This window comes from Lethenteron reissneri, chromosome 25, assembly GCF_015708825.2.
Source record: "Lethenteron reissneri isolate LAM-NWPU_2019-01 chromosome 25, ASM1570882v1, whole genome shotgun sequence".
NCBI lineage: Eukaryota > Metazoa > Chordata > Hyperoartia > Petromyzontiformes > Petromyzontidae > Lethenteron > Lethenteron reissneri.
In genome coordinates this window covers 7,395,596-7,413,633 of record NC_083803.1, presented here as the reverse complement: position 1 = coordinate 7,413,633, position 18,038 = coordinate 7,395,596, and the positions used below count along the sequence as shown (strand labels likewise).

The 18,038-nt window shown below is 44.5% G+C and overlaps 2 protein-coding genes across 3 annotated transcripts in view; one reads left to right on the top strand and one right to left on the bottom strand.

The window, feature by feature from the left end:
• Window positions 1-538: 538 nt before the first annotated feature.
• On the bottom strand, window positions 539-17,236 carry APMAP (adipocyte plasma membrane associated protein). Its single transcript, XM_061559142.1, has 9 exons — window positions 17,103-17,236; window positions 13,614-13,730; window positions 10,490-10,605; window positions 9,455-9,547; window positions 6,643-6,759; window positions 3,687-3,861; window positions 2,814-2,948; window positions 1,885-2,077; window positions 539-1,253 (listed from the first exon to the last, which is right to left on the bottom strand). The coding sequence occupies exons 1-9, from the start codon at window positions 17,225-17,227 to the stop codon at window positions 1,044-1,046; spliced, it is 1,281 nt and encodes a 426-aa protein (XP_061415126.1). The 5' UTR covers window positions 17,228-17,236; the 3' UTR covers window positions 539-1,043.
• Window positions 17,110-18,038, top strand: part of ABCD4 (ATP binding cassette subfamily D member 4) — a 30,815-nt gene continuing 29,886 nt past the window's right edge. For both annotated transcript variants that reach the window (XM_061559140.1, XM_061559139.1), the window contains exon 1: window positions 17,110-17,327. The gene's annotated coding sequence lies outside the window, so the exon portion shown is untranslated. The remainder of the gene's footprint in view (window positions 17,328-18,038) is intronic.

The window sequence follows — 18,038 nt, the reverse complement described above, 5'->3', positions numbered from 1 at the left end:
TCTGCGCTCAAAGGTGCGGCCCGAACATTCCACTCCTGAAATTTGTGGTTAATGAATCACCACGTTTGGTATATGGCATTATGTCACGACAGTCTCATTATAACACTGTAAGGTTCCACATCACTTACATTGGAGGCAGTTTTTCAGGAAACACAATGTTATGTATCATAGTGTACAAGGTATATTTAAAATGATTTTTTTCCCTTTAGTTATGTTCCTTGAAATATGTAGTCATGTTTTTTTCTTCCATTTTCCACCGATTCCCTAAGAACATGCCGATACTTGCTGTTTTGTATTGCACACTATGTAATCTAGATTTGAAGTTTTCGTGACTGCAGGGATCCATACTCTTTGGTTCTTTTGGTAAAGTCACCACGTAGGTATAAAATGAAATAAATTAAATCACGACGTTTCGATCGCAACACAAGCAATCATCATCAGGTGGGAAAACCACAGCAAGAAAATGTTTTGCTGTGGTTTTCCCACCTGATGATGATTGCTTGTGTTGCGATCAAAACGTCGTGGTTTATTTTTATTATATTTTATACCTACGTGACTTTACCGAAAGAACCAAAGAGTACACTATGTAATCATAATGGTCACTAAGATCTGTACTGTACAAAATCTGTACCGTCGCAGGACGCCCATGAGAGAGCCTAACAGCTCATTGGGCCCTTCCTGCTGAAATAAATACAATGTAATGACCAGCAATATTTTTAAAATAAACTAATTATTCAGATGAAAGAAAAATGGACAGCACACTTTATGTTTTAAGTGCAGACTAAATATTTTTTACGTGCCATCTTTCGTTCAATGACACAAACTTCCTACAAATTTCATGAACGGACGAATGAACACTGCCTCACAAGTTTCATGAGAGAAATTCGTTGTTTTGCAGGATATACCCATCTGCAAAACGGACCATAGCTCCTTAATATCCTGGCATTGCGCGAGTGGCACAAGTACAGAATGTACAAATGACTTCTTCTTCACAATACATGCTTGCTTGTTCACTCGTGTTTTTCAGGTGCAGCTCTAAGTTCCTAGATCTTGCTGAGCTGGAGGCGCGAGATGAATGGGGCGTGGTAGGAGCCCAGGTAAAGCCATCCATCGTGCTCATGGGCCTCGCTGACGGAGGGCACCATCGTTCCCGCGGGGTCATGGAGGCTGCGCCGCACTGCGCCGTCTGGGCCCAGCTCCAGCAGCAGGCCGTGCCGTGGCACAAACTGCATCATCACCTCCTGGCTCAGGACCTGTGCGCTCCGCAAGGGACGTGGGCGCAGGACACAGAACATGCTGACCACTTCTAGATTTGAAGCTTTCGTGACTGCAAGGATTCATACTCTTTGGTTTTATTTCAGTAAAGTCACGTAGGTAAAAAAAACTAAGTAAAATCACGACGTTTCGGGCGCAACAGAACAGTCTGCATCAGCAGTAGGCCATGCTTTCCCACCTGATGACAGACGCTTGTGTTGCGCCCGAAACGTCGTGATTTAATTTAGTTGTTTTCATTTATTTTATTTTTTTACCATGCTGACCACTGTACAGTGCCTGTGGCAACAGCCCATGCTGGCAGCATTTGGAATTCACCGACAACGCTCATTGGCAATTCTGAGGTTATGTGTAATTAACATTCATGTAGCAAAGCATACGTTAAGTTATTATTCACAATTTATGCAAATTATATGCTGACGATACACAGACTAATGGAGTCAACAAAACTGTACAAGAAACAGAAAACATACAAACAATACAAACGAGATGGTAAAAGCCGAAAAAATAAGATTCCTTGATTCAAATCAGGACTGAATCAAATTGCATAATAATTCACAGCAATTGTCTGATTATTCATCGAAACAAGTTGACAATATGCATTATCCACACCTTGAAGAGGAGCGACTTAAGCCAAGGCCGCGGTGCTAGGAAGTCTACGAAAGAAAAACCAGGGTTGGGCCGCACCCCAGCCATGGCCAGCCAGTATCCGCCGGTGCCGCTTGCACGAATGTTGTCTGGGAATCCAGGAAGGTTGTCTGCGAAGATCTCGCTTGCGCCCGCCAGCTGTCCTGACAGACGATATCTGTGGGACAGGTGTGGAGGGTTCACAATCGCTAAAGAAGCCAGAGGTGCGGAAGAAGCAAGTTGCAGAAACGTTGTGTGGTCACTGCGTGGGCAGGCCGTGTCTGCGGCAGCTGAAACACAACCATCGTTGGGAATTATTAACAGGTGGTATACAGTGCATGTTAGGTGCCTTGAGGCAGAAAATATATTCAAGACTTGTGCTCAATGGCAGTTGTGTGTTTGAAGCAAGAGTGTTTATGCTTTACAGCAGCTTTATTCAACTGGCAGACCAGGGGTCAAAGGTTTGGGGAATAGCTCATCGAGAGTTATAGAGATGCTGATTACCGAGATGAAAAAAATATACAATATAACAAGAGATAGAGATGAGAAAGCTGGAAACGAGGTACAGATTAGTGCTCACGTATCACATGTTTCCACGCCACGTAACTTCATAATGAATGTCTGTGTGACATGTGACGCCACGTGGCTCTCCCGAGCACGCTCGTGGTTGTTGAACGTCTTTCGCACCGTGCGTAGCAAACCGTGCTAATCGGAGGTGCTGTTGATGTTACATGCAAATATGACAATGATTAACCCTGCCCTAACCCTCTATGATCCTGAGCTAAGTCAGTTTTAGTTGTCTTCGTTTTGGCTCGACTCGGCAAACAACCAGTGGAAAACCCACACGTACCGTAAGGGCCCCCATGCTGGCGCGGCTCTGACGTGCCAGTAAGAAAGAGGTCTACAGGGCTTACTTGAGCACCCTTGCCATGGTTGTTTCAGCGACGAGCAGCGCGTCCTCGTTAGGTGTGAGCTGCACGCCATTGGGGAATCGCAGCCCGTCCATGAGTAGCCGTAGGGAGTCCTGGACCATGTTGTACTCGAACAGACTGCACCACCGCACACACCAGCTGTCACGTGGGCTCCAGCTGTCACAGCCTGAGCAACAGTGCAATTGTTACCAGCAAACACATTGAAAAGCCGTTGTTAGGCTGTCATCAGCTAAGTGTGACTTGTTAAACAGAAGCCAATTTATGTTGAGAGGCAAGATCCCCCGACGAATAACCTGAGGACTCTTTAGCTGTTCAGAGTACAGCTGGGTTATATGATTATATATGCAACTACTCAATGACTCTCTTGATCGCCAGTTCAATTACTCGACTAATCAGAACATGAAAATATATGTGAAAAGTCGCAACTCTGGACGAGTTTGGTGCTATGATTGGCATCATCAGCTGAGTCACTCCCAAGCGTGGTTTAAGGAGGGTTTCCTGTACTCATGCTTCATCTGAATAAGGATGGTTATAAAATAACATGTTTAGTTGAATAATCCACATGAATACCTATGTATATATACACAAAAATATCACCCAAAACCTCTGAAAATACAAATACAAAAGCCCTATATTTAAAAACTACACGAAAGTTTAAAATGTGTATTTTTTTCTAAATCCCATGTCATGCATGCAATGCTCGAATAATGTGAAGAGAGAGAATTAAAAAATTGGACCGCACATTTCAAAATAGTAAACAAAAAATTCCAACCTGGATGCCTGGACAATCTCACCCATTACACTTCCCACAGCCTTCTTCCCTCTGCGCTAAAGCTACTCCATCGCAGGCCTCACCGCCCATCAGCAGTGGCCTCCATCACCAGGTAGCGGTTGTTTCTCCGCTGCCACTTGCTGCTCGAGTCTGTGAAGTAGATCCTGGTGCCGTCGCTGGTCACCGTCAGGTCATTGATGAAGCCCATGGGATGGCCCGCCACCGGCTCTTGGGATGACACCAGGGTCAAGACTTTGCCTGTCCATCATACCAGCAAGCAGCACACAAGGCGAATCATGCACGACAATCCCATTCAACTATCGCAAGCGTAAGAACTTTAGCGATTGGACCGAAGCATCATTGCATGCCCAATCACAACCTCAACATTCTTAATTGAATTGTGGTAGAGTGAGGAAAACACTGATCGAGTTTTGTCCGTGACTTGATGAATAGCAACTTATAAGTCCATGTTCAGATTAGTTAGCCAAGCAATGGCTTCAGCCGATGTGCTCTCGATTGCTTCAATGTCGCTGTCGAATGTTCGGAGTTCATAGTGGTTCATAGTGGGTCGAAGGTCTAATTGGTGTTTGCGCTATCTCATGGCAAGCTTTCGTTTACTTCCAAATTGCAAAGGTAGTGAGCGTGTCTGCTGTGAGTTGGCAAGGAAAATTCAATCCCAGAGGTTATTTACTGGGATTGGTAATCAGGTGCTCTTTGAGGATATTGGTGTTCACCCAAATCTATCACAATTGCTCTGAGGGATGCAAAAGCCACATTTTTAAAGCCTTTGGTTGTGCTCAAGAATTTTTTGTGTGACTTTTGTCAGTAATTCAATAGATTCCATATATCATAGTGGAAGGACAGAATTGGATTGACTTGGATATCAATGTATTGGTATGAAGAATCGTGTTATAATTCGACCAAATGTATTCAATTATATCCTGACAAGTGTCGTAAGGCCAGTTGTTGTTTTTATGTAAATTATACATTTCCTACACATTTGTGAACAACGTTTTGGTGCATGACGTAAAAAAATATATTTGAGATGTGTAATGTTGTAATCACGACAAATAAACTACTTTATGAGGCACACGTTGTTTATTGTCTTTCACTACAGGGTCCCTAGCATGAAGGGTATATCGGTCCCTTCACCCGATACCTAGGCGTTATGGCCTCCGAACTATACGGGACCTAACTCTGGTAACCCGTTCTCTATCGTCCTCCGGCTGGGACCTAGGGGAGGCTAACTGACCCCGACCTCCTGGTCCGTGGGTCCTGACCACTGGCCTTACTGAGCTCCAGCCCTTAGAAGGGCTGTAGAGGTTGGGTCCAGAGTCCTCTCTGCCAGGGACCTATTCTCCCTTGACCACTGGCCTCTCTGAGCTCCAGCCCTTAGAAGGGCTGCAGAGCTTGGGGTCCAGGATCCTATTCTCCAGCCCGGTCTTCTGTCTTCGGTGTGTAGATATATACTCATTCGTGGCCGGCTCCGCCCTGGCCACGCCTTCCTTCTGGAACACTCTGGGCCATCCTGGAAGGTGACATCATTCCCCCGGTTCCCCCCCCCCCACCCGGGGGCCTAGGGAATGTGTCCTAGGATCCGTTAACCGGGATCCACCATTGGCCTCTCTCTGGCTCATGGCATTTGCCCTGGCGAGGTAACGCCTCTGCACTCTGTTGACGGTAAGTGGAACTGCAGGGCTGTTGAATTGTGAGTGACAATCAATCCTACAGATGTATGGAAAATAATACGTTCATTGTCATTACACTCAATGATGTTGTGTGCAACAGTGGTTATGAAAAAATTCATGATGTAAATACAATTGGAAAAGACCCTTCAGATGATTTAGGGTCCTTAATATGTCAGCTTGCAAGCTTTATATAATGAATCATGTCAGACTTCATTATGTCAAGATGATACCAGGCTGCAGTTTATATTTAGCTACTTTCATCATGTAGCACGACTCACTGCAGTACTCATGCCGTATTTTTATCTGTTCAGTGCCAATTTCGTGAGATGTGCCTTTAAGGACCTGTACTGCTTTTAAGCGTTAACTTCAACAAAACAGGGTTACACAAAGAGAAGGTCAAAGATAACACTAACACTGCATTTCCCTCGGGTAACAAAACATTTTTTCTTTTTTTGGCAAATGGACCTCACAAACTATTAAATGGGTAAGAAACAAATGTATACATGCTCTGTTAAATATACAGTATGGTATAAAAATAACAAGGTTCACCCATTCTGCTCTAAAGTGCAATGTGATCCCCTAAACCTCCCTTTGCCATTGTGGTTTTATGAATGCACACGCTTTTAGGGTTCCAATTTCATCTATAAAAATACATAAACTGTACAGAGAGAAATGGCATTGTTTAGCTACGGAGTAATGTGCATATATATTTTACAAGTGTATGGTACATGGGGGAATGTTTAGTCTCGAAATTCTGACGAATTTATTTGTGCTTAAACTTCGTGTAAGTAAATAATAAAGTCCATCAACCAATTGGCATCAGCATTATTTTAAGCAGGAAAGTTCTGGACGAGATTCGACCTCCTAGGTCTCATCAGCAAAGTTGTGTTGCCAGATGTGAATGGCCAAAGCACTCCATCGTCCAAGCTACGAGGCTCCCCAGCGCAAAAACGTATTATGCACCATCTCGGGGGACCATGATGACGATTATTATGCTTTTATATCCAGGAAATACTCAGCTTCTCATGAATCTTTTCAGCAAGGTCCTCCCAAGTTTTCGTGAGACAGGGCGATGATCACTGTCGATTTCAATCGAGTAATTTGATGAAGGACCATGGAATAGCAATCAGCATGGAATTTCTGTACAAATCATGGATACCTTTGACTCCTTTAAAAATGTCACGATACCTTTCATAAGTGACTTTGCTAATAATAATAATGCTGCATATGGGAGGCACATTATAAATTATCTTTTTCAGGCAAACAAAAAAGGTACGATTTGGAGTGGTTCGTGAGTTGATTGCAACAGTGCAGGTGGCTTCCTGCTAACTCCCTGAGACGTTTGGCTCACCGGTGACGGGATCGACCTCGAAGAGACCCAGGTACGCGTCGGCTATCAGCAGTGTTCCGTTCGGACTGACACGTATTCCCAACGGCCGCCCGCACGTGGGCTCCAGCTCCGGGCGCCCTGCATTACGCGCACACGATGGATCCCGCGCAGTTCGCAGTGAGCAAGTGCGAGCACGTGCAGTGCGAAGCATGAACACGAGGGAATGGCTTGCTTGGCAAAAAAGTCCCAAACCGAGGAGGAAATACAGGCAGACCCCGCTTAGCGCTCAGGATGCATTCCTGGAGAAGGGAGCGCCAATTGAATTGGTGTTAAAAGGGGTCATGGTTCCATTGTATACATGGGGATGCATTCCTGACAGCGTCTTTCCTGTGAGCAATATACGAGGGCTTCGTTGGGGTGTCGGTAAGAGCTAAAATCACCCAGAAATGTCTGACAGTCCCGCACGAAACGTCACTCCACATGAGGCCCACCCCCCCTCATTAATATTCATGAGTGGGTGGATTTTTACACAAATGCAGAGGAAGGTCGAGCTGAATTAAATCATTTATTACGCAAAGTTGCTTCAAATATAACGTTTCTTTACAGAAAGTGACGGTAAAAAATAAATCTACGCAGCACAGTGCTACATCCGTGTGTGACATCACTGCAAAAGAGCCCCCCCCCCCCCTTCATTAATATTCATGTCCGCGTGGAAATTTACACGAACGCACAATAAGGTTGCGCACTCCACATGCCGCACCCCTCCACAATAACCATTAGCCGGTGACGTCACTCCACATGGGGCAACCCCCCCCCCCCCCCCTCATTAATAATCATGAGCTGAACTATTTTTCTTTAAAATATTTCAGATTTACTGCAATATACACCCGTCCTTGGACGGGCAAAAAAGCTAGTAGAGCTAATAATGATACAGGCGGTAAACATTATTTGTGGACATGGATGACGTCGGCGACGCAGTTCAAAGTTCATTTTTTAGGTATAGCCCTGTGAGCCATTCGGCTCTTGAATCGGGTGCAACCACAACAAACAAAAAACAAAAACATGAACAAGAAAACATCTTAAAGTGACTATGTGCAAACAGAAAATCCAAGAAAAGACAGCAAAATATTGCAGAAAAAAATCACCGTACACCAACCCTGTGCAAATATCCCAGTGGGATGCAAGTCAAACAACAACAACCACAAGACAACTTAGATTAAGGCCATCAGTCTAACTCTGTACTACAACAAGCAAACATGGCCAAACAAAAAAACTTTTCGAAAATCACCAAAAAAAAGCCATAAAAGCAGTGAAACAGTGATCATAGGAACTGTGACCGAATTTTCACAATAAACGACGTAAACAACATGTACCACCAAACTCTGCAGCCATAGCTGGCTGCATGAGTCACTCCACAACAGTGGGAGCATCAGTCGGAGTATCAACATTTTTCAATGCACCTTTAAGATCAGCGCACTAAATCAAAACACAGATCATACAGAGACTCACTCGCGGAGGCCCCCATCCCCTACCCAGCTCCCCCCCCACCCCCCGAGCCGACCACCTTTGTCTTCCCAATGCAATACCTCAACACTTTTCTGGCTCCCAGCTTTCCGTTAGCCCCCAGCAACGACCAGGCCTACCACAACTCCTTCGAAACACTCGCGCCCATTCTGTTGTCACTAAAATGACACCACCACTTGTAATAATCCCGTTCTTCATCTGAAACCAATATATGCACAATTGTAGAATTGCTGTGAAGCACCTTGAAAAAGACGCAATATAAATTTTCGACAATATAGCATTATTTCATAAATAACAAATCATAATGTAGGATCATATCAGTATTATGTCCTGTAAATACGAGTGCATTCGACTGTACTCGTTACAAGGCATCGGTGGATCAAGACGTTGTAGTAGTCTTGGTCATTCTCAGAAAAGAGCTCCAGGTCCTCTGTGATATTAGTGATGCCCTCAGTCAAAATTTCTGTGGTTCATTTTAGGTGGAGCCTTAAGACTTTATCATTCCAGTTATGATGTTCACACACTGCACCATGGACTCATTTGGGGGCTGAATTAACATATTAGAGGTCCAACCAAATATAAACAAAATACTGTTCTGTGCGTCTCCCCATATAAATAAAATATGTTTTAGTCCACGGCCTTTTGGTATTCCAGCCCAATACCAGAATCTTTATTTATCCAATATAAAAAACAAGTGCAATAAACTCTGGACAGGTTTGCAAATGTGAACCCCTCTCTAATCGAACAAGCAAAATGCACCCGTGTGTGGCAGCTTGTACACAGGAAGCAGGTGCAGGAAGTATGGCTTGCACCAGAGGTTGTCTCTGGAATTTATAGATAAAAATGTGATAAAGTATTTAAAAACATAAATATACACTAAATTACCCGACCATAGTGCTTTGAGACACACGTTTTAAAAGGTAGCTTGTGGTTGGATTATACTGTAATTATATACAATCTTAAATTTAAGGGAAAAAAGGAAAAAAACTAGTTTCTTTTTACTTATTGTCTTATTTACTACTTACTTTTCTCTTTTCTTATGCTATTCGTTGTATGCGGTTGTACTTTATTTTGCACACAGTTGCAATTTGTTTTTCTCAGTCGGTGTTAGCCGCTGATGGCGCAACGGGTTTCTTTTTTCATTCCTGTTGTTCTGTGCCCCCCCCCCCCCCCCCGTATCGTTCCCGTTCTGTTGTAATATGCACCGATGCCTACTATATTGAGAGCGATATTGGCACATAAAATAAAGATTGGTTGATTCATTGATTTGAGTAATTTTGGCACACAAATGGATAAAAAAAATCATTACCACATGGTGGCTTTCCAAATCTTGCCAGTGTGGATATTTCTCCTTTTTCAATTTTTAAAATTCGTCCATCAGCCGTTCCAGTATAGAGCACATCTGAAAGGCAGGATACAAACAATGCAAAATCTAAATCTCAGTTGCAATTGAAAGATCAGCAGCAAATGCAATGCATTGGTCAAACGAGGAATTGAAAAGCTTTTACAACACTCATTTAAAGTACAGGGTGGTCTACAATCATAATCCATGGAATATTATCGCTGGATAAATTCTGTTTGCTCAACATAATAAACAAGTCCGAACCTGCCGATGAAATATAAACATTCTCCATTCAGCCATATTGAAACTTTGCAGCTAATGAATAGCAGACCTGAATACATTCTACGTGGGCCCTATATTTTATAAAGGATATTTGTTTTCATTTCCAATGGAGGTGATTTCCTGCCACAGCTGTTATACACAGTGGAAAAATACAACTGCTCACAGATTTCACTGGATATTACTGATTGCAAGAATTATGGGGAAATCTAGCATCGGTTTCCCTCTCTTTCACTGATAACAGTAACTGGTGAGAAAATACAAAACCACTCTCAATCATTCTACAACCAGCTCTTTGTCTGATAATGGAACCATCTTGTTGACTTCCAACTGTAAAAATGTGTGCCATTGTTAACACTGTGTGGCGGTTTGCAATTCTGAAATGCTTTCCGCACTTGTGGTCACGTCAGGTTGACAGGATAATTCAATTAATCTCAAGTTGACGGTAAGTTTTTCCATTGCCCATATCACGTGGTCAGTCGCTTTAAATGCACATTAATCAACGACGCTGGATACACACAGCCCTGACATGGCCATTGTAGAAAAACTAAGCAAACTTCTAAAACATATTAATTATGCAGACGAACCGTGACATTCCGTGGGTATCACAGTGACGTGCGGTCGTCTAAATGTCTTACTGCGAGTCAACGTTATTGCACATTGTCCGATATTTTAATCTAAATGAAACACTGTGGCATACTTATAGGGATTTGTTCAATTCACCTCCCAACGTAACAATGGACTCTGGGCCCATGAGCTGACCCTGGAACAGCCGTTCTACTCCACGTAGCTTCTCGTTGGGCTGCAGCAGTCCCGTCAATGGGGGCGGCTCTGCATAGCTGCCGGAGCGTGGCCACAGAGCAACCGCAGAGCATGGCAGGGAGATAATAAGCAGTTTTAGGTTCATGGGCAACAGAACAAACATGTTCATTTTGCACAACACAGCATGCCAGCGCATTCTTGGTAACATGACTCCGGTATCATTTATCATCCAAAAATGTGTTCTGGATTAAATCAAGAATTTCTCATGAGGGCCAAAAATTAAAAAAAATTCTCCTATCACATCTGCTCATCATCGCAAATGAGGAGTTGTATCAAGGTGAATGAGAGAGGAATAATACACGTTATTTAAATTTCAGCAAATATGCATTTATTTTTCATTTTCTAAATCTTAATTTTATCATGATGTTCATTACTAGTACAATAGAGCTGAGCAGTGGTGCAATAGTCAGCCACCCTGCCCTCTGAACCCATTCCCTTGAGTTCAGTTCCCAGTCATGGATAGCATCACTGGTGAGTGATCTCTAAATTGGTCCCCCCCCCCCTTAACCACTAATCCACACTGAACACCAGCGCATGGTCAAAGAATCCCCATGATCAATTGGCATGGGGAAGCCTTTATTCATCAGTTTATTTATTAGTTATATAAACTATAACTAATAAAATATCTAAATAGTAGACCTTAACATAGTGGTCGCTACAGAACATTAGACATACAGCAAATGGAAATGTTAAAAGGCAACACCCACGAAGTAAAAATATTCGATAAAACTTATGTTGAACACAATAAAAAATACTATATTGGCATGTTTCTAGTTCCAAATGTTCTCAAAGAAACATGTTGTTCTGATTTAAGTACTAGATCTGTGGCAACAGCACATTAACACAATTCATATGTTTAATTTACCACCCACAAACAGCGCATTTACACAACTTTCATACCAATGATTGACTCTGGTGACATATAACAATCAGCTCCAAGGACAACCTGTGAGAGATTTGATCTATTTTTCTATTCAGTCTCAAGATTTGTATGTTACAACCTTGCTCTGTTCATCACAGTCATCTGAACAGCCGTAGCCAGACATTTTCACAGCTGGTGCAAGGTGCCATCCCCAGTCATCCCGTCAACCCGTCCTTGCTACAGCACTCGATCTCAATATCCGTTCAGGTATTATCCCACTTTGCGATCGAAAAAATTGTTTTGCATTTTTTGTTGAAAAGGCATACGTATACCAAAGTGTTACCAACTCGGTTCACATGTTTGCTCAGTTCACAAACATTTGAAATCTGAGAGGTGCTTGACAGTTCAAGAGCCATAGTCCATAACGAAACATAAAACAAACATCCTGTCAATGTCTGCGCACATGGATTGACAGTGCATTTGCCCTAAATCTGGGGCCGTCCATAAATGACGTCACGCGATTTTGGACAATTTTTGACCCCCCCCTCCCCTCGTCGTCACAGGGCGTCACAAAAAGTCAGACCCCCCCTCAAATATGACGTCACAAAGCTCTGCCCCCCCCCCCCCAAAACCATAAAACATGTTTCAAATCGCTGTAAATTATTGTCATTGTAGTGCGTATTTTATGTGGCGCTACACTCTGATGTTGTAGGAGAAAACATTTATTAAAAAGTATATTTAATTAAGTAGAACGTGATGTCTATATTTATTTAAAGTTGCGCATTTTGATGTGACGTCACATTTCTCAACCACCCCCCCCCCCCCCTCATCACACATCGTCACAAATGTATGACCCCCCCAGGTGCGTGACGTCATTTATGGACGGCCCCTCTATCATAACCATTTCTGGGTAGTTTCTGTGCAATTTAAATCACTTATTGGTAACCATAAATTGAAATGTTTGCTGATACATAAATCAGGAAACTATAGCAACAGAACATATAACATTGACCTGAGGTTGTAGAAACCGGGCAGCTCAGACGGGCTGCTGTTATATGAGTAAACATAACCTTTTGCAACTTACTTGTGTGAACTATATATATACCCTTTTTCGACTGTACAACCGCGGCGCACCAAGGCTGTAACCGACCCAGCCGGGTGCAGCTCAGGTGACACATTGTTTTTCCACTGCAGAAGCAAAGCTGTGCCACTGATGTCACATGTAATGAACGGGTAAAGGCGCATGTAGATGACTTGACACTTTGTCCTCACAGTATACCGACTGAGATCACAAAATGAATGCATCAATCGCCACGACCATGGCCCCTGCTCGTCTCTGAACCAGATGCAGATGTCTCGAGAGGCCAGTACAGCAAACATTTCACTCTCTTGGTTTTAACCATCTCGGTTTTGCACCAAACGTATTTGGGTACAATTTAACACGTAAGCTTACGCGACCTAAAAAAACTGTATTATGTTATTCATTGAGGTACAGTTTGCCGATCGCACCCCCTTTAGCTTGAACATTCGCAGTTGACCACGAAATTCCTGTACGCATCGTAACTGTACTGCTCGCGATGATGCTGCTGCAGAAGAACACCCGCGCCATCTTGTCTCCATCTTGTATGCCCAGCCTCCAGTGAGGCAGTGACATTCAGTTGCACATTGATTTTGAACACTACATTCGATTTTTTTGCAGTCTATGCATTTACCATACACGTTACATAAAAAAAAAACTTCCTGTTTAATGTTTGGGTTGATATACGGTAACATAAAACCAAACCCTAGTTTTCCCATATGCCTCTGAGTTTGTGGATATTTTCCAGAACATAACCCCTGTAATGGGCAAGGGTTTGCTATGTATCATGGGTTGGTTCTGGCTCAGCATGGGAAATAGCCAGTGTAAGATCATCGATGTATTGAGGGCCCCTCTGTTGGCACAGCTCGGATGTACAAGTGAAAAAGGGGTACAATCGGTACAACAATTGTATATAATTACTAATCTTTCGTATTATTTCTAAAATATATTGATTGTTTTGCTATTGCTAGTTGCTGCATTGTGCTACATTGAGTAAAATGGAATCTATGTGCGATAAACACATCTACAAACACAGTATTTCCATAGGCAGCATGCGTAGAATGCGATACATCACCAGTACATACCTGTAGGGCTGTGGATTGATGGGCGAGTCAACAAAAAGGCACAAGATAGCCAGAGGAATCAGCAAAATAAGAAGCATGATCCCAATGCTAACGCGAAATGCACGGCCGCTTACTGATCTGCGCACACGGGAACAAACACACACAAAAAATGGATGTGAAAATTCACAATGTATTTAAATAACTATTGGCAGCTTTTAAGTTAGCAAAGATGGAAATAAGATTAATGACAATGATTGATAATAAAGGAGACAATCTATTTTTTTAGCAACATAGGAAGCCTGCAAATGGGCTTTAATTTTTTTTACCACATTTCGAGATAAGTGCATATTTTTCCACCACCTGCAATGGAAGTGCAGCGGAATGCATTGTTAATCGCAAGGGTACAAGTTTGAAGCACTTAGCTCATTCTACATTAACGTCTCAGTTACAGGACGCTATAGAATGCATAAGATTAAAGTTATGTACATCTTAGGTGGATTTTTGCCAGTAGATTTAGCAAACACAAACTAGTAGAGAAGACGTTGCTCTGCAACAGAAAATACAAGACAGTAATCATTTCATCATGGGACCTCCTTTGCCAGTACCAAAATATACTAATAGGGGTTTTCCCTTTTTTCTGGCAACAAAACTGACACCTTTTGCAAGGAATCATGCTTACATTAACCACAATACTTGCAGTCAAATGCAAACAAAAAACAATACTCTGATAATTTATGCATTGTCCTTGAAACTGATTGGTCCACACCAGAGACAGCTTTCTTTAGAGTCTCGCCTCATATGGTGTTCGACCAGATGACGCCAAAAGGCGCAGTAATCATTTCACACTTCTCACAAATCCTGTACTCTGAACACTAAAATCTCATTTTTTGTGTGATAAAATGCCCAGATAATATGCATTGCAATATTTTTTTTTATATTCGCTAGGATTTACATAATATTCTGGCTAAAGAATGACATTGACAGAAGCACAAATTGAGCATTTTTAAATGAACCGTGGTCAGTCTTCTGCATTCGTTACTCCCACCATATTCGGTGTCGCTGTCCATTATTAAACGTCTTCCACCATTTCAATGGCAAAGGCCCGCAGCCACGAACAACGGAGTTATTGTTAGGGTGGACAGAAGCCCAGCCAGCAGCCAGCCAGGAAATTCGATGTACAGTATAGATCATTGTAAATAGTAATATGATGAAAATGCACATCATGACTTGTTCAAGAGCAGCAACTTCAACTTAAATTATGTAACCACCCTTGTGCTGATAAAAAAAAACTCATGAAAGTATAATGCAGTACTGTATATGGAAATGTTACCGTGAAGTTACAAACTAATTCACGGCCATGAATGAGATGAGATGGGGAAACTTGCAGCATTGTATAAAGTAGTTAATTCTGTGGCACATTTAAATGCAGTAGAGAACAATTGAAATATTAAACAATTATTCAGAACAATGGATATATTCTCTAGTGCTGGGTTATTCTATGAAAACGAAACCGGTTTAAGTTTTTAGTGTTATTGCACTTAAGTTGAAAAAACCTTGTGTTCAATGTGTACTTTGCACCCACGGCTTTCATAAAGTAAACTACTGTACTGCAAACGTGCCCTGCTCTCTGTAATAAGCTGTTAGTGTGCATTTGATGTTCTGTTAAAGTACAGTATACCTCCATGTAGAGTTCTTTGCAGATAGCCAACTCATTTCTGATAACCCTCTTCTTACAGGCTATTGAATATTGTGACAGTAGTGATGGCTCCACATCTTACACAAGAGCGTCACATTCTGTAAATAAGTGCATTTGAGATTGGTGGGAGACGTTTAAATATATGCTTTGAAATAAATCGTCGTTTTCTTTAGACTATAATTGTTCTCGAATGTTTCAATGCCAGATATGTGTAATGCTGTGCCTTAGGTGTTTCGGTAAAACGGTACTGTTTCATAGTTATCCCCCACTGGAAACTTACGTGAGATGAACACAACATCAACACGCTACAGCCACAACAGGGGCCGTCAATAAATGACGTCACACGGCGTCACGAAGAGTCAACCCCCCCCCTCAAATATGACGTCACAAAGCTCTGCCCCCCCCCTCCCCCCAAAAAATAAAACATGCTTCAAATCGCTTTAAACTATTGTCATTGTAGTGCGTATTTAATGTCTCGCTGCACTCTGATGTTGTAGGAGAAAACATTTATTAAAAAGTATATTTAATTAAGTAGAACGTGTTGTCTATTTATTTAAAGTTGCGCATTTTGATGTGACGTCACCTTTCTCAAACCTCCTCCCCCTCGTCACACATCGTCACAACTATCTGGCCACCCCCCCCCCCTCCATGCGTGACGTCATTTATGGACGGCCCCATAGTACATACTACAAGCGTCTAGGACGAATCACAAAGGTCGACCCAAAGCATCGTGCACTGGGCGCAGTCACACAGCAAGCCGAATGTCACGCTGACATTCACTTGCATGAGCTCGCATTACAACAGCAACAACAATTCATTGTTGTCCTTTCTCTGCGACTCCTATTAGCACCGTTGGCTACGTACGGTGCGAAAGAAGTTCACCATACGCGTACATTTCACATCTTTAAAATCGCTCTCAAACGCGCATGCATGGGCACCACAAGTGGCTCAAATATGAAATATGCTTAAAGGTACCGACGCTGCCGGCACGGATTGCTATCCGGGTCCCGTTATAGAACAGACTGCACCACACACGCACACAGAGAGACAGAGAAGAGACGTCTCTACACGATGCTTGCACGTGTCCATGTGTGTGCTGCGTGCACTCAACGCGTGCCACGATTCGCACAACGCCCCTCCGCGTGAACAACGCGTGAACATCATCGACAGCAACGCAATTCGGACACCACCCACAAGCCCCCAGCCAGCCAGAGTTCGATTCCTGCACAGGGTACAACAACATCAGCGGCGGACAATTCTGAGAAAAAAAAAACTACAAAACAAAACACTCCTCGGGCCACCGCTAGGTCGACTCAGCCTTAAACATCGTCGCTTGGGTTAAGAGACGAAGGGCATCCCCCGCTCCCGACATTGGGCACTTGCGCCACAAGCAACAAGCACGTTCGCAGGCAAAGGAGGTGGCGATCTGCCTCTTGCGTGCGTGTGTGTAAGTGTGTGTGTGGTGTATGTGTGTGCAAGTGCGTGTGTGTGTGTGTGTGTCATGTGTGGTGTGTACGTGTGGGTGTTGTGTGTATGGTGCGTACGTGTCTGTGTGGGTGCGTGTGTGGTGTATCGGTACGTGTGTGGTGTGCGTGGTGTGTGTATGTGTGGGTTCGTTCGTGATGTGCGTGTGTGTGTGCAAGGTGCTCGCTAACAGGACTTGCCCCTACAGTCTGTCAAGGCTATACGGGGGATCTTTATCTTTGTGTGTATGTGTGTGTATGTGTGTGTGCCCCCCCGAACGTTTGTATCGCGAGTGCTCGTAAAAGCCCCCCTCCCTCCCCCCAGAGCGTGTGGCCCTGCGAGCCACTTGCCCGGCCGTGAGTCCGTGGGCCCCACGAGCAGGAGGAGGAGGAGGCTCCTCCTGCTCCTCCTGCCCGTCCGTCACGACTTGCTGCTCGGGCGCTCGTCGCCGGCGCAGATCCGTTGGTGGCTCCATCTTCGTCTTCCTCTCTCACTCCCCGAGCCGCTCTCGCTCTGCGCGCCGCCTGCAGGAGGGACGGGGGGGGGTTGGTCGCTTCCATGATCTTCCGAACGAGGTCAATTCCCACTACCCACACACACACACACCCCCCCACCCACCCACACACACACCCCCCCACCCACCCACACACACACCCCCCCACCCACCCACACACACACCCCCCCACCCACCCACACACACACCCCCCCACCCACCCACACACACACCCCCCCACCCACCCACACACACACCCCCCCACCCACCCACACACACACCCCCCCACCCACCCACACACACCCCCCCACCCACCCACACACACACCCCCCCACCCACCCACACACACACCCCCCCACCCACCCACACACACACCCCCCCACCCACCCACACACACACCCCCCCACCCACCCACACACACACCCCCCCACCCACCCACACACACACCCCCCCCACCCACCCACACACACACCCCCCACCCACCCACACACACACCCCCCCACCCACCCACACACACACCCCCCCCCACCCACACACACACCCCCCCACCCACCCACACACACACCCCCCACCCACCCACACACACACCCCCCACCCACCCACACACACACCCCCCCACCCACCCACACACACACCCCCCCACCCACCCACACACACCCCCCCACCCACCCACACACACACCCCCCCACCCACCCACACACACACCCCCCCACCCACCCACAACACACACCCCCCACCCACCCACACACACACCCCCCACCCACCCACACACACACCCCCCCACCCACCCACA

Coding starts and splice junctions, on each gene's coding strand:
- APMAP (XM_061559142.1), bottom strand. CDS start 17,227: ATGGAGCCACCAACGGATCTGCGCCGGCGACGAGCGCCCGAGCAGCAA. Junction 3,862..6,642: donor CGAGGTCGATCCCGTCACCG/GTGAGCCAAACG, acceptor TATGATGGACAG/GCAAAGTCTTGACCCTGGTG. Junction 2,078..2,813: donor ACCATGGCAAGGGTGCTCAA/GTAAGCCCTGTA, acceptor CCTGTCCCACAG/ATATCGTCTGTCAGGACAGC.